Source organism: Ictidomys tridecemlineatus, chromosome X (assembly GCF_052094955.1).
Source record: "Ictidomys tridecemlineatus isolate mIctTri1 chromosome X, mIctTri1.hap1, whole genome shotgun sequence".
NCBI classification, from domain to species: Eukaryota; Metazoa; Chordata; class Mammalia; order Rodentia; family Sciuridae; genus Ictidomys; species Ictidomys tridecemlineatus.
The window spans coordinates 77,896,126-77,913,015 of NC_135493.1; the positions used below are offsets into that span (position 1 = coordinate 77,896,126).

A 16,890-nucleotide genomic window follows, 5' to 3' on the forward strand; every position below is an offset into this window, starting at 1 on the left:
GGGGCACTTAACCACTGACCCACATCCCCAGACTTTTTTATTTTTCATTTTGAGGCACAGTCTCACTACGTTTCTGAGGTTAGCCTCGAACATACTGCCCTCCTGTCAGTGGGATTATAAGTGTGCACCATGACCAGCTAATTTTTTGAATACCAGGGATTGAACCCAGGGGCACTTAACCACTGAACCACATCCCCAGCCCTTTAAAAAAATATTTTGTTTAGAGACAGGGTCTTGCTGAGTTACTTAGGGCCTTGCTAAATTGCTGAGGCTGGCTTTGAACTCACGATCCTCCTGCTTCAGCCTCCCAAGCCACTGGGATTAAAAGTGTGTGCCACTGCTCCTAGCCCAGCTAGCTTTCTTAATATTAACTATTCTTTTACACCATCATTTCTAATGTCTACATAGGATTTCATTATAGAAACAGGCTTTAATTTCCCTTACCAATCAAATATTATTAAAGATTTAGGTGGTGTTCAAATTTTCCTCATATAAATCAAGTCTGGAATGATCCTTCAAACCAAATATAAGCTCACATCCAAGAATTTTTTTTAAAAGTTCATTCTTGAAACAGCAATATATGAGTACATAAACATTTACTAAAATTTTATTGTGTATTTAATGTAGCTATATTTCTTTCTCTTTTTTAGTTGTAGTTAGACATAATATATTTATTTTATTTATTTAATTTTTATGTGGTGCTGAGGATGGAACACAGGGCCTCGCACATGCTAGGTAAGCGCTCTACCGCTGAGCCACAACCCCAGCCCCTTAATGTAGCTCTATTTCATGTCATATAATCTACTACAAATTTTTACTTCTATGAGACAAGTGTGTTTATTTTACTTTTATGAGAACTGTGTGTTTATTTCCTTTTGCATTCTCCTACCATGTTTACTACATACTTTTATTTTTGTTGTCATGACATTGGTCTCAATATTATTGACAGATTTAGCTGCTTTAAGTCTTATATTTTATTTGTCTTATTTATCTAAATGTTAATTTCTTTCCAAGCAAAAGCAGAAATTTAAATTATTCTAAAATACTCTCCCCTGTGACAAGCATTTATATTAGTTTCCTGTTGCTGCTGTAACAAATGGCCACAAAGACAACAAATATTTATTATCTTATACACTTGGAGATTAGAAGTCCAAAATCAGTCTCACTAGATGAAAGTCAAGATGTCAGCCAGGTTGGTTCCTTTTGAGACTTTGAAGGAAGAATATATTTCCTTGTCTTTTTTAGTTTCTAGAGCCTGCATGCATTCATTGGTTTGCAACAGATACATTCCTCATTCAACCTCTTGCTTCCATTGTTCCATCTCCTATTACTAATTCTGATCCTCCTTCCTTCCTCTTATAAGACTCTATATAATAATGTTGAACCTATCTGCATAATCCAGGATAACATCCCTATTTCAACATCCTTAGTTCAATCACATCTAGAAAGACCCTTTTACCACATAAGGTAACATATTCACAGATTTCAGAGATTAGGACATGGACATCTTTAAGGAATTGTTATTCCATCTACCATACTGCTATTCACAAGTTTTTAACATTTATTTCCATTTCTTACTCATACATTTTACAAGACAATATTGACATCATATGTATTGTTCCATAGCTTGCTTTTTTTGTATTTAATAGTATATTGAACATTATTTGTAATTCTTCATCATCCATCATTCCTAAAGATTTTGTACTGTTCCATTGGAAGTAGGGCCCTAATTCTACTAACAAATTAAAAAAACCTTTTCCTTGAAAATTTAAGTTGATTTTAACTTTTATCTATTAAAATAAGTGCTGTGTTCTGGTCAAGATGTCCCTATTTTCCTTTCTTTCCAAAATCCCATTGAAATGACACTAAAAATATATAAATGGTACAAAAACACTGAATCACAAGGGCAGCAGACATTTGGACAAATATTTCAAAGACATATGTACAGGAAAAGATTCCAATGGGGCAGGACTGATTCTCTCCAGGAGAGTCCCGAGAGAGCCTCCTAGCTCAGAAAGACATTGTGTAGTTGCTGGAAGAATTGGAGTGGAACAGCTGCACCATACTGCATATAACTCCATCCTTCCCCTCAAGAGGAGAGATTGGCAGCAGAGGCAGCCTCAGGGTCTCTTAAACAACAATTTCTGCTAAAAAAGGACATAAATACAAATTTTTTGTAAGTATATGCATATACAAAAACACACCACTATTAGATACTGAGCAGGCTCAACATATAGCAGAATTCACAACTGAATAAATGAGCAATAGTAGACAAATATGAAAATAAGTATGTTTAAAATGTTGAAAGAGATTTTTTGAAGACTGGAATCCATAGGCAAGAATAGAAGCTTCATGAAAAATAATGTATATTTGAAAAAGAATCCATGAGAAATTCTAAAAATGAAAAGTTATGCATTTAAATAAAAACCTTAATAAATTGCTCATATATTTTGCCAGATATAAAGCTGAAGAGTGAGTTTAGTCACAAATCAGATGGGGCTACATCTTATTCATCTTTGTAGTCAGTATGTAACGTAAGTTCAGAATATAGCAATTGTTCAGTAATGGCTTGTCAGAATTGAACTGGATAAGTGATCTTTGAACATCCATTCTCTGCCCCTTCTCCATGAAGATAGATCTCAGGATCTATCAGGTGAAACTACATCAGGGCTCGACTGAGCTGGGTCTGGCTCCTCATGGATGGAGTTGGCAATGAAGGCCATCTAGACAAGACGTATTAGGGCTGCCATTCTCATCAAGGTCCAGTTCATTCCCTGGCAGAGGTAGAGTCTGACTTCACTTGGTGTGCTTGACTACTGTCTTTCTGACCTGTGTTGGAGTTAACAGTGAGACACTGTTATGGAATGAAAAAAAAAAGATTCTATTAAGACTGGGCATGGTGGTGCACACCTGTAATCCCTGCTATTTGGGAGGCTGAAGCAGGAAGATAACAAGTTCAAGCCTCAGCAACTTAGTGAGATCCTGTCTCAATTAAAAAAAAAATAGAAAGGGCTGGGGATATAGCTCACTGGTAGAACACCCCTGAGTTCAATCCATAGAACCCCCCCCCAAAAAAAAGATTTTATTCAGTAGCCACTAAAAGTAAAGAACTATGCTCCATTCCAATTTGTACAGAGGTAATTGGGGCATTTCAAAGGGAGAATGTGGGGTGGGCCTAAGTAGAACCAGAGAAGTGAAAATGACAAAGGGTTGGTTAGGTTAGGGTAAATATGATTGGTCCAGCTGTGTTTGTTAGTTGACAGTTGCCAAAGTTAGGATTCTGTTCTTCCACAGAGACTGATGCCCTATCCTTCTCAATGATTACATTTCAAAGGAATGGGTCTCCAGTCCTTTAGAGAGACACTTCTGTGTTGTAAGAGATACATACTCACAATTGTAAGCCCTTTTAATAAATGTTCTAAAGAGGAAGGTCAGAGTTCTATCATCAGGCATTGGTTAAAACTAATTTACAAACAGTAAATTTTTCCTGGCAACACTGAACTTTCTCAGTAAGTCATTTAAATGAGGGCTAGGGTCAATCTTATGCAGCTAGAAGTCATGCTAGAGTTTGGTTAAGATACTTAGTGCAAGGGTTTGGATGAAGTTGTTATGTGCCAAGAGTTCTGTAGTTCTCATCTGTTAGGAAATATATGGATGTCCATAACCATATTTATGTGAGAAGGCATTGTATAAATGGTTGATGTTAATAACTATGTCAAAGCTCTCTCTTTCCTTACTCCCTCCTCCTAAGCTTTGCAACCTCTAAATCCAATCCAGAATAAAAGGGGAGCAGTTCTGTGTGCAACCAGCTCTTCACACCTGGTCTTCACAATTAGATCTTGGGGTAGTCTCTCTTGATGGAAAGAATGATGAATGCCCTTTTCCATGACAGAAGCCTTCTTTGTCTTACAGAAGGAGAAAAACGCAGGTTGTGTCCCACCCAGGACATCATGTTTCCTTCAGCCCTCACAGGCAGGGAAGCTTCCCTGAGCTATGATCCAAGCAGGTTGAAGCTTCAGAACAGAGGGCAACTTCTTAAACAGTGACCCTCCTGTGTCCTCTTTTGCTCCATCTTCCTTCTCTTCTATAGTTCAAGGGAAGTGGAGACTCAGAGGACAGAAATAAACCTGTGCATGCCAAGCCAAATTCTCTCAACAGAGGAGTTTGATGCAGGCTTCTTAGACATTAAACTCTATTTCCCAACTCCCTTCCTAACCTTAGAAGGAAAGTCATCCTTATTGATTTGGGAATCCCTGAGGGGTATATAAGGCAAGTGATTTCTTGTGGGACATTGAGTTCTGCTTAAAGAGACTACTCATGAGCTTCCAGAAAAGCGTCTTGTGGTTGAATGTCTGCAAATAATGAATTATTGGTGTATCCTAATATCACTAATTCATAACCACCTGGGATCAGAATTTACTGAAGTATTTACTAAAGAAAATAATGATTAGTAATTCTGTGAACTCAGTATTCATTCAAAATTAGCTACCAAGGTATTGACAAATAACAATCTTAAAAGCAGCAGTGTGGCGTGGAAATATCATTAGACTAAGATACAACTGGCCTAAGAGTTCTGACATCATTGAATAGAATATGTGTGACTCTGGGCTTTTCTATCAATTTCTTGAAAATAGCTTCAAGTGGTCTAGAAAGAGATATTGAATAACTTGCTCAAGGTCACATAGCTAGTAAGTGACAAAAGTCAGCACTGTATGGATCCAGGGTTCTTAACCATTCAAATACATTGTACCTTCCTGATCTGATGCTTGGTTTATTCTTATGGAGTCTGGAACAAAAGTGTTTTATGATTCCCCTTTCCTTTCCAACATTCTTTACAATTAACCTCAAACCCTGTGTGCAGAGAATTATTTAAGACATTGCTGTTTGTTCATTGAGGGGGTAGAAAAACTCTGTTCAATGAGAAATCTCACTGCCTGGAGATCCCCGTAGGAAAGAAGGAGACTATTATGGGGTCCTTGTCTGAACCTAAAGGTGTTTATGGGCTGGTCTAAGTCATTGGTATTAGAGAGTTTAGAGGCAGCGGATCTTGGGGCTGGGAGAATTGACTTGAAACCCACATATGCCAATCCAGCACAGCTATATCCTTGATAGATATGTTTATTTATAGATGGCTTATATGTGTATACAGAAGCTGATAGAAAGGATGACTTCCCTAACCACTCATCTTCTCTGAAAGAGGTCACACCTGGGTCTCAGCTAAGTAAAGTGTATTTAGTCTCAAAGTTATCTTCCTGGGAAAGATCACAATTATAGGTCAAAGGGGACTCTGGTTGGCCTTGTACATATAGGATGATGAGTCCATATCTAACTAACTCCCATTCTACATGCCCCAACTTGGTCAAAACTTCAATAGTAGAAGAGAATTGACAGCCCACTGAATCTTTAAATGAACTCCAACCTTCCTATTTTCAAATAAATTCCCTGAGATTAGGATATTTGGTTTAATTCTAAAGGCTTACCAGTGGTTATATATTGGAGCAATTTGTGCAAAATCATCTGTAAGTCTTCTTTAACAGACACCCACTTCCACACTTAAATATTTCTCCTAACGGTGTTAATTCTGAGTGGTGCTGAAAGATGAAGAATACCTGGATATCTCTTGGCCCTCAAAGGAATTTCTGTGGTCACAGAGAGACTATACCCTTTCCCTCACCATGAACATGTGCTCTACAAGTCTCATTTTTGTTATTTCTGGAAAATATCATGTGGCATTTGCTATTTTCCATTTCTGTTTTTGCATTCTGAGCATCTCTGGACAAGTCAGTAATTCTGTCAGATTATTGTTCCTTCACTATTCCAAAAAGCATCACTAAACACTTCTGGAGGGCCAGAAACGGTAATGTTTGACTGTCCACTGGGTGAAGGCCAGCAGATAAGGCTGGAAGTTTTAAGAGCAGCAGACTAGGGATGAATTATAGTACAGAGTAGGAAGACTGGACAGAATTGCATTCTACACCTAGGCAAGTGTCATGGAGCACCAGTGATAAAACAAGGAAGAATCTGAAGAAATTTCAGCTTCACTTTCATCCTCCCTCTGAGGGCATTGGTCTTGCCCCTCCACTCTGACCATGCAGTCCTTCCTAGTATATCCAGAGAATCAGAAAATTGAAGTGGGAACATAGCACATCCAAGAGTGGGGCTCCTTAGACTTCAAGCCCATCTCATACTAACTGGTTGTGTGATCTTGGACATATTAGTTAAACCTCAGTTTACTGTAGCATCAAATGGCAATATTACAATGCTTCTTGGAGAACTGGTGGGGAGATTACAGTGGAGCATGTGGAAAACCCAGCACAGTGCCTAACACATAGTTAATACTAAAACAATTGGCAGTTTTACATTGATGATTGTTGGCTCAGATGCTACACCTTCTCCTTGGCAGGTTTCTCTCTACTGGAGCCCCCAGAACAGCTGACATGTTTGAGGGGCCAGAAACTGTACACGAATACAAAAAATCAGAGGAAGGAAAAACTTGCCACCTTTATTTGCTTCCCATCTTCCCATCCCCTTTCCCACAAGCATTACAGATTTATAGTCCAAGGAGGCTGAATAATAAAATCCTCACAGTTTAGCATCTATGCAGGACCCCATTCCAAGATTCTAAGTTGGATACCCTCCCATCTCACAACCCCACCCACCCCACCTCATTTTCCAGAACTCCTTCAGCTCAGGTTCTCCAGTAAAAATCCCGCCCTTAGCCCTTAGTTCTTGGAATGCTACTATAGGGGACATCACCCAGACGCCGGCGGGCTGCATCGCCCCGGCAACCGTGTAGTGCGCCTGCGCAGTGCTTTTCCTGAGAAGACAGCTCTAATTAAGCTTCAGCACCGCTGCAGATCAGACTTAGGGGCCAAAAGAGTGGGTATCCCTCCTCCCGCTCTGTCCACTTCCCCAGCCAGAAGGTTGTGGTGTTCTCTACCTGAGGCTGACAAAAATATGAGGAATGTCTTCCAGCTCTCCCATCTGCTAGAAGGTGGCAGTCCAGGGTAGCGTCTGGTAATTAAGAGAAAGGGAAGGACAGAACGCTTGCAGGTGCCAGGAGGTGAGAAAGCATAAACCTGCGCTACTGGCAGGAATCACTTCCTCTCCCCCAGTCAGAAGTGTCTTTCCACATAATACCCAACCCAGTGCCAGGGAAACCTCTCAGAAATTGTTAGCTGCCAGCACTCTAGAGAAGCGAGCTGGGTTAGAAGCTTTGGGAGAATCGGGATGCAGAGAGCCAAAATGCTAACACTCACCTTAACAGCTTGGGTGCTGAAATAAACTGCTCTAGCGGAGGAATCCTTACAGAGCTCCTTCAGATGAATTGTTCTGACTCCAGATTCAAGACCAGCTGCCTTCAGGAAAGCCACTATTGATTCCCAAGAGCCACTTTCTGAGAATATGGACCCTTGTTACCTCTGCCACAGACTTATCTCTACTACCCACCCCCAAACTCTGAGCTACTTTCAAATCCCCTGAAGGCACATTACACACTGCCCTAGTCTTCACCAACAGTCCCTCTTTCAATCCCTCTTCACAAATTTGGGTATCATAATAGATATCACTAGACTACATTTTGTCCCCAGCCCTCCAGTTCCACCTCATGCTTCCCACCACCTCCCCTCCTTCACTCATTCCTTGATTAATACTCCTGCACCTTCTCCAGCCCTTCATAGACCCCAATGCCTTCTTCACTGCACATCCCAGCACCTAAAGTTGGTAGTTATTCCCGTGATCTTCCATTGCACAACCCCACCAGATTTTCTTGCCCCTATTATACCACATGTCACAGCATAATGTAATTGCTGTTTATTTCCATGGCTCCTCTATTTTAAGCTCTGGGGTCCAGCTGGGTCTTCTTTACCCTTATATTCTCAGCACATAGCCCTGTGCTCAGAGCATACAGGTGCTTAATAAATGTTTACAGAATAAATGAATGCATTATCAGGGTATCTAATTCATTATGCTTTTATTTTTCACTACACTCTGGAACAACAAAGTAAATACAGGTAAATGGCAGTCTTTTTTCACACAACAGTAGACACAAAGGGAAGGCTGTGTGTTTTTGTATTGTGGATTTGTGTGTTTTGTGTGTGTGTTATTATTGTTATTTAACTTCTACACCTGATAGTTTTACTGATTATTACAAACATGTAAACATTACCAGTACATTTTACATAGCTGTCTGAACTTTTATACTGAAACAAGACAGGGAAGGCAAATGAGCAATTCATAAACATTGATCATGAACCTAATTTTAGGGTATATTAGAAGGAAGGAAATACAATTATAACTGGAACACAGATAGTAAGCACAATGTGTACTCCCTACCCCAACCCTCCCCAACTTCTGATTTGGGGCCCCAATGCCCATTTTCTCAAGGCCCTTTTAACTGATGCCACTCAACTGTAGTGATACATCTTTTACAAACTTCACATGGAGCCAAAGAAGAACATGGCAGTGGCCTCAGATCTGGCTCTGGCCTCCTCATCTTCCATGGCCTCCCTATATTGCTCTGGCCAGTCCTGTGGTCGCTTTCTGTAGAGCCTGGCCATGTACTCCAAGGCTTTCATTTTGGTGGTTTCAAGGTGAGCTCGAGGACCCCAGAGAAGCTCATATTCAACTGGATTAGAGTAGGACAGTGGCCTGCACTCCAGGTAGCGCTGCCTCATAAGCTTACAGGTGATGGCATGCTTTCTCCCGACATCCACACTAAATCTCCGAAGCAAGTTCCAGACATTGGCCTCTTTAACACGGTTGCCCATCAGGAAGATCAAGCCCAGGATTGGCATCACATACTCTTGAGTGGGTCTCCCCAAGCTCTCTAACATTACTTGCTCTTCTTCTGATTCTGGTTGCTGAACTAGGAGGTAGATGTGCTCACTGGTATCAACCTCAATCAGAGAGAACCCATAGAACAGATCAAGGATTAGAGTAGCTCGACTGAGGATGTTTGGGAACACATCCTCAAATTCTTTGCCAGTGTGAGCCAAGAGCTCATCCTGATGTATAGGGAGCAACTCCTCAGTGACATTAATAGCCAACTGGACCAAATCATTTGCCTTGTCATTCATAGTGTCCTCTGACCAGAACTCTAAGCCAGCAGCCTGGCTTCTTTCTTTGGCTTTGTCAGCTTCCAGGGCCTTGTTATATTCTTCTGGCCAGCTCCAGGGTTCTTCATCATGGGCCTCTGCCACAAACTTCAGGGCTTCCATCTTTGTGATCTCCCTGTGGGCCCTAGAGCCCCACAAGAACTCAAATTCGAGGGGATTAGTGCCATACACGGGCCAGTACTCCAAGAATCGCATGCGCACAAAGTCAGTAGTAAGGAGATTTCTTGTGTTCCCTAAGAGATTGTTGATCCTCTGAGGCTCATCCAACACATCAACCTTTAGCAACAGGTCCCAAATGGAAGCCTCTCTTGCCCGGTTGCCATTCAGGAGGATGTGGCCTAGGACAAGGGCCAGGAGACCTGCCTTTGGCACGTCCAGAGTCTCTGCTAGCCGATCAGTGGTCTGGGGACCCGGTTTGCTGATTAGGTTGTAAGTATCAGCCTGAGGATCAAGAACTCTCAGGTTCAACCCAAAGACCCGATCCAGGTGAGCTGAGGCTCGTCTGAGTATCTCAGGGAACTGATCTGAGTATTCTCTGAGAAACTCCAGCATCTCTGACTGCCGGATAGACCCCTCGGTTTGGCTTTTCATTCGCATGAAATTCACCAAAGCTATTGACCTGTCTTCTAGAGGGTCGTGGACCCTGAGCGCCCCCAAACGTCGGGACTGCTCGTCGATGAGGACCTCGATGTCATTCGGGTCCTGGATGGCTTGAGAAGCGCTGGCACCCTGAGGGTCCATAGGAACCTGAGAGCCCTGGAGGGTATCAGGGACCAGCATGGAGGTGGGGGGCCCGGAGGCGTTAGTAGCCTGCATTTCACCCCGGCCGTCGCTGTAATCTGCAGTGGTCTCTGCGCTGCCGTGGCGCGCATTCTGGCTTACCAGAGACATGGTTCCAGGAGACAGGAGCGGGAGCTGGTAGGTCAGCGATTCGTCGGAGAGAGGACCGTAGGTGAGTTGGCGCCTCGGCACAAAGCCGAAATCCGAGACCCGAGAGCTGGGCGGATCAAAAGTGAGCGCTGGAAAGAAGGGCGATCTTTTTACACTAGCACTAGCCAGCAATGAGCGCAAGCCTGAGAGCGTCTAGCTTTGCCGCAGCCTACGCAGGCGCAGTCGGGCTCTGCGACGTGGTGGCCACGCCCCACTCACAGTCTTCCACTCCCGCCCCTAACCCCTGCTGGGCAGGCGAGGTGAGTCCGAGCGGTTGTTGCTGGACTTCCTAGAGAAGAGAATTTTAAAAAGAGGAATAAATCTGGGGATATAACTCAGCAGTAAAAGCGCTTTCCTAGCATATGTGAGACCCTGGGTTCCATCCCTAAAACTGAGGGCGGGGGAGAAAGGGGATAAAAGATAAAGCAAAAGGGTCAAGGGATAGGAGATGTTTCAGTGACATTGCACTTGAAATTTTTCTGTGGGGTATAAAGCACTATGATAATTAATGGAGCATTCAGAGAGGAGGAGAAGGATGTTAACAATGATAATTATTTTATAGATTCATTAATTCATCTACCCACAGAAAAGGTATTTCTTAAGCATGTGCCACATGCAAAGCCAGTGCTAGGTGTTAGAGGTACATCAGAGGACAAACAATGATTATTCTTTTCCATGCTGAGGTTACTTTCAGGGATACATTCAAACAATGGCAATAGTAATGAGCACTAATCTTTTATGCAGAACTTACTATGTGACAGGTGCTGTTCCTGGCACCTTCACTTTTCTCATTAAAATCCTTTTATCTTAGCTATGATGTACCTACTCTTAATAATCCTTACTTTACAGATGAGGAAATTGGGTCAAGATAGTAAATTTACCTGTTCAAAGTAAGGCAGCAAGAGAAAGACATCAGGATTTGAAACCAGGTCTGTCAGAATCTAAAGCATATGTACTTTCTCATACCATATGAATTTCAAGGGGTGTTTAGCCCTACTTGTTATAAATAGCTCATATAAAAGGGATAGAAATAGGTGCTTTCATGTAGGGTCAACTAACATACAGTAAAAACAGAAGGAGCAAGCAATGAATTACAGCTTAGTCTGGTGTGTCTTGGATTGGGGGTAGTTGCAAAGAAACCCTCAAAGAGGAGTTGAGCTCTAAGTGATGAAAAGGATAAAAAGGGTTCATGGTTTATAAGGTATTCCAGTCTTAGGAACTATCAACAGGAAAGGCCCAGAGGTGTGAAAGTACAAAGTAAGTTTGCATACAGCCAGTCACCCAGGGTGGCTAGAGCTAGGATGGGTGGGAGATGATGATGAAGGTGGCTAGCCAGGAAAGACTGGATTTCCTAGTCTTCATTTAGTAGTATATCAGAACTGGTTGGGGTCCTACAGGGTGGGAATGGCAGCACAAGAATAGAACTTGTTACTTCAGGCAGTTGTTCACGTACGTGTATGTGTGCAAGTGCACATGTGTGTTTGGGAAGACATGATATAAACATTTTAGGCAGGAAGATGGGTTAAATGCTTTATTTTCTTGGAGTGCTAGCAAAATAGTTGGAATAAAATATGGCCGTAATCCAGGACTCAACTATCAAGGAGTGCAGGAGAGCATTATGAAGAGAAAAAGAATTTAAAACAAGATTGCCATCTGCAGACACTCTGGAAATCCTTCCTTAAATTCTTGACAGTAATTAATGCTGTTACATTCAGTGATCCTGCCCTTGGAATTCTTTCAGAGGCTATGGCCTTCATATGTGGGGGCCAGTCACACATTTTGGACACTTTCTAGATACCAGTTACATTCCACAATAGCAAAGGAGGAAATTTAGGAACATGGATTTGGCCAGACTGGACTAAAGTCTTACATGTTTGTAGAAACAAATATGTATGCTCTATAAAATAGAAATGTGTGGTTTGTGTGCTAATCATTCTTTAAGATAACCTTGTGAAAAGCAACACCTTCTTAAGCTGCTGCAAAGGTATGATTGAGGTTAGATCTGATAGTCTTTTACTCTTGTGTTTCTTTATCAGCAGAAGGGCTCCATGTTCCTTATCCTAGACAGATGCTTCACAGGGGTAAACTCTGAGAGGATTTTTTTTTTTTACTTGTTGATGGACCTTTATTTTATTAATTTGTATGTGGTGCTGGGGATCAAACCCAGTGCCTCACACATGCTAGGCAAGCGCACTACCACTGAGCCACAACCACAGCCCCCGCCCCCAAGAGGATTTTTATTTCCTTCAGTTATAAATGAAAACATATATTCCCCCCCCAGAAAAAAACATAGCTCACAGAGTTGGACTTCTACTATTCCCTTTCCCACCTAATAAAGAAGAAAAACAACATTGAATGGAGGCATCTTACCTGATGATGTCCTAATATCATTCCATAGCATTCAACTCCTTAACAAATTTTTCCCTGTTTCTCATCTTCATCTTTTTTTAAAAGAGAATATACAATTTATTTAACATTCAAACTTCTTTAAGACGTGTGCAATATGGCAATTTTACTGGGGGTTTCACCCTACTTAGGATATGATTGCTTGCTGGGGCTTAGCAACAGGGTCCAGTTCACACTTAGCATTAATTAAATAATTTATTGAATAAATATAATACCAAACAAAATGCATTCAAATGCTTTCTTAAAAAATCAACTTTAAAGGCCTTTTTATTCAGGCTAATGACAAACACAATAAAGGCAGATATGCTAGTTTAACATAATTGGCTGATTTTATACAGCACTTATATCTTTAGTCCACAAGTATATTATTAAATGATAGAGAACATCTAATACAACCATTTCTACAGAACTAGGAAATAAATTTCTAAGAAAGAAAGATTTTATAGACCCCAACAGTCTAACTCTAAAGAGGATAAAGCCAATGACTTTCCTCACAAGAGCTCACAACTAATGTTGCTTTGCTATCAAAATCTGTATTTCTGATCCATTAGGAGCACTGAGACAAGATTCAAATATTCCCAAAGAAGTACAATGCATGTTGTAATCGCCTATTCAGCAACAGCGAGCACTGCATTCAAATATATCTCATCCCAGGAATTAAATAAGGTCAGCCACATTCATGGGCATTTCCTCCACTGTAGTATTGTAGAAAGTCTCAATGTCACAAAGAATCCTCTTGTCTTCTTCAGCAACAAAGTTTATAGCCACATTTTCCCTCCCAAATTGACCCCCTCTGCCAATTCTGTGAATATAGTTTTCACGATTGGTAGGTAGATCATAGTTTATAACCAAAGACACTTGTTGCACATCAGTCTCATGAGCCAACAAGTCAGTAGTGATCAGAACTCGGCTTGACCCTGATCGTAATTCCCTCATGATAACATCTCTCTCTTTCTGGTCCATGTCACTATGTAGAGCAGAAACTGTGAAGTCTCTGGCGTGCATTTTTTTTTTCAGTGACCCAGTCCACTTTGCACCTTGTACTGAGAAAAATCACAACCTACATAATGGTCAGTGTCTCGTACAAGTCACAGAGTGTGTCCAACTTCCACTCCTCTTTCAACATTAATGTAAAACTATTTGATTCCTTCAAGGGTCAATTCTTCCTTCTTCACCAGAATTCAAATTGGATCTCTCATAAATTTTTTGATCACTTCCAACACATCAGTTGGCATTGTGGCAGAAAGCAACACAACCTGAATACTTGTATTTAATTTTTGGAAAATCTCATAGATTTGATCCTTAAACCCTCGGCTCAACATTCCATCTGCTTCATACAAAACAAACATTTTGATCCATTTTGGAGAAAGATATCTTCTGTTTAACATATCAAACACTCTCCCTGGTGTACCAAAAACAATATGTGGTGCTTCAGCCTGCAGTTTTTGCATTTCATTTGGAACAATGCAGGCATGACAAGTTGCTCCCATATAGTCTCCAAGTGCCAGAATCACCTTTTGGATCTTTTGAGAGAGAGAGAGAGAGAGAATTTTAATATATATATATATATATATATATTTTAGTTTTCAGCAGACACAACATCTTTGTTTGTATGTGGTGCTGAGGATCGAACCCTGGCCGCACGCATGCCAGGGGAGCGCTACCGCTTGAGCCACATCCCCAGCCCAACTTTTAGATCGCTGTTGAATACCTGAAGGCTTCTCAAAACCATAAGCATAGATGCCCTGAAGAAGAGACTCCTTTTAAATTCATATCATCAAAGTTATCAATAATCTCATTCCAGTTGCTCTCGATGACACCATCAGGTCCATTCCCTCTGGGCCTCCATGTTCTCTGTTATAATCCGCGAAGCCACCAGACATGATCCGAAGAACCACTCAGTGCCCGACTGAAAAAAAAAAAAAAGCCTTCATCTTTTAAAAAATATTTTCTTAGTTGTGGATGGACACAATATCTTTGTTTTTATTTATTTATTTTTATGTGGTGCTGAGGATTGAACTCAGGGTCTCACACCTGTGAGGCTACACTCTACCACTGAACTATAGCCCGAGATCTCTCTATCTTCATCCTTATCCCTAAGGACATCCTTCCACGAAATCACTTCTCTGACCACAGTAAGCCACACTTCTGGCCTCAGCCATTTCTATTCTACAGGTCTCCAAACCATTGTAGTTATTGTTAAGTGAACAACAAAGGAGCTGTGCCTTTCTACTGTGCATTTCTACTGTGACTATCATATACATGTTTTCCACACTGTTTAAATAGGAATGTAAAAAGATGGTTTCAGTCAGGTGCAGTGGGACACGCCTGTAATTCCAGAGACTTGGGTAGCTGAGGCAGGATGATTGCAAGTTCAAGGCCAGACTTAGCAACTTAGCAAGACCCTAAGCAACATAGTGAGACCCTGTCTCAACACAAAAAAATAAAAAGGGTTGGTGATGTAGCTTGGTGGTAAATCTCCCCTAGGTTCAATCCCCAGTACCCCCCCCCAAAAAAAGATGTTTTTAGATTCTATTCTGAAGTTCTTTTTTGATAATTTCTGACCTTTTTATATGTTTAAAACATGTGACTATTTTTTCATAATAATTGACTTGGCTCAATTCAATGTTCAGTATAATTTTAATGAAGTATTTTTAGTTTATTACTGGAAAATATGCAAAGTAAAATACATAAATCATGAGTAGAGCATGATCAGTTATGACACATTTAACATACCATCTGACTACAATGCCAGTGAAAAAATAGATGACTACCAGCACTTCAGAAATCTCCATGGCACTTTCTCCCAATCTCTTCCCTCTTATTTGTCTTGAGAGGAAATCCTGAAACTGACTTCTAGCATCACAGATTAGTTTCACCTGTATCCAAAATTTAAATAATATTGATAGAATTATACAGCATGTACTTATTTGTATCTTTCTTTCCAATAAACCCTCACTATTTTGTGTTATTTATTCCATGTTGTGTATAGCAGTATTATATACTTCACCATTATATGACAATATACTCTTACTCCATTAACCTATTTTTTTTTTTTTTTTGGTGCTGGGGATCTAACCCAGGGCCTTAACCATTTTTTAATGTATGTATTTTTTTAGTTGTAGTTGGACACAATACCTTTATTTCATTTATTTTTACGTGGTGCTGAGGATCAACCCCAATGCCTCACACATGGTAGGCTAGCACTCTACTGATGAGCCACAAACCCAGCCCATTCCATTAACTTTTGATGGACATCTACCTAGTTTGCAGTCTGTGACTGTTACACATAATGCTGTTATGAACTTTTGAATGTATTTTTTGGTTCACAAATACATTTATGTTGGAAATAAGTTTTGAATGGAATTGCTGGATCATAAATATATATATATATATATATATATATATATATATATATATTAGTTTTCATGGATATTGCCAGAGAATTTTATGAAATTCTTACACCAATTTATACTCCCACCAGTATTGTATGAGAGTTTCCATTTCTCAATGTTCTTAGCCATAGTTATTACTATTCTGCTTACATTGTAGGCACTTCAATGGGTGTGCTGTAGTACAACATTGGTGGTTTTCTTTACTCATATTTAACCTTTTGTTTTTTATCACTTTCAAACAAGACTGGTCACTCATTTTCCTGGGACCATGGATATTAAAGATAAAAAATTAAAAAGGATGAAAAGTTAGAACATACCAACATACAAGTGATAATTGGTAGACACTTCAAAGGAAAAGAGATGGAAACAATATTCAAAGCCAACATTAGAATTAAAATATTGTAGTAATATTAGCACATTTGATGCAAGAACAAAGGCTCTAGAAATCCTACTTGCCCTTCAGTTCTTCACTGTATAGTATAGTCATTAATGACTTAGACTTATTAAGGAAAGATAACTTCTACTTAAGAAAGCAGATAAGTGTCTGTTATATAATTTCAAATTCAGGAAATACATAACATTTTTACAAGGGATTTTGGCACTCAAAGGAATAGTATGATTACATTTTGGTGTTCAAAGGGATACTATAATCACATGGAAAATGCTTTTGGTAATTATAATCCAATTTTTATAATATTTCTTTATATACAAAATAATAATAATTGATTAGACTCGGTTCATTTTTAAGCACTAATACTTAATTCAGGCTGAAATAACAAGAACTAATTATTATTAAGTTGGAATATACATGAATATGTCAAAAAACTTTTTAGAAAAATCCATGTACCTACCAACCAGATATATTTACTGTTACCATTTTGAAATAAATCCTTCTACTCTTTCCCCAACCTTTTGTAAAGAAAAATGCATAAATGCATTCTGTAAATGTACAGATCAGTGGATTTTCAAAAATTGGACATATCAGTATGAACAACAGCTGGTCAACAAATTGAAGACTATGAGCAACCAGAAGTCCCCTTTCA

The 16,890-nt window shown here is 40.1% G+C and overlaps 2 protein-coding genes and 1 pseudogene across 3 annotated transcripts in view; 1 reads left to right on the forward strand and 2 right to left on the reverse strand.

Moving 5' to 3' along the window:
• The window catches only part of Pbdc1 (polysaccharide biosynthesis domain containing 1), a 346,698-nt gene that overhangs the window by 103,865 nt on the left and 225,943 nt on the right, over positions 1–16,890 (forward strand). The gene's annotated exons all lie outside the window — the stretch shown is intronic.
• Magee2 (MAGE family member E2) lies at positions 7,956–10,234 on the reverse strand. Its single transcript, XM_005337491.4, has one exon. The coding sequence runs from the start codon at positions 10,005–10,007 to the stop codon at positions 8,436–8,438; it is 1,572 nt and encodes a 523-aa protein (XP_005337548.2). The 5' UTR covers positions 10,008–10,234; the 3' UTR covers positions 7,956–8,435.
• LOC101965087 (eukaryotic initiation factor 4A-II-like) lies at positions 12,489–14,390 on the reverse strand (annotated as a pseudogene). The gene is made up of 2 exons (XR_013431804.1): positions 14,164–14,390; positions 12,489–13,975 (listed from the first exon to the last, which is right to left on the reverse strand). The product of XR_013431804.1 is annotated as a eukaryotic initiation factor 4A-II-like (transcript).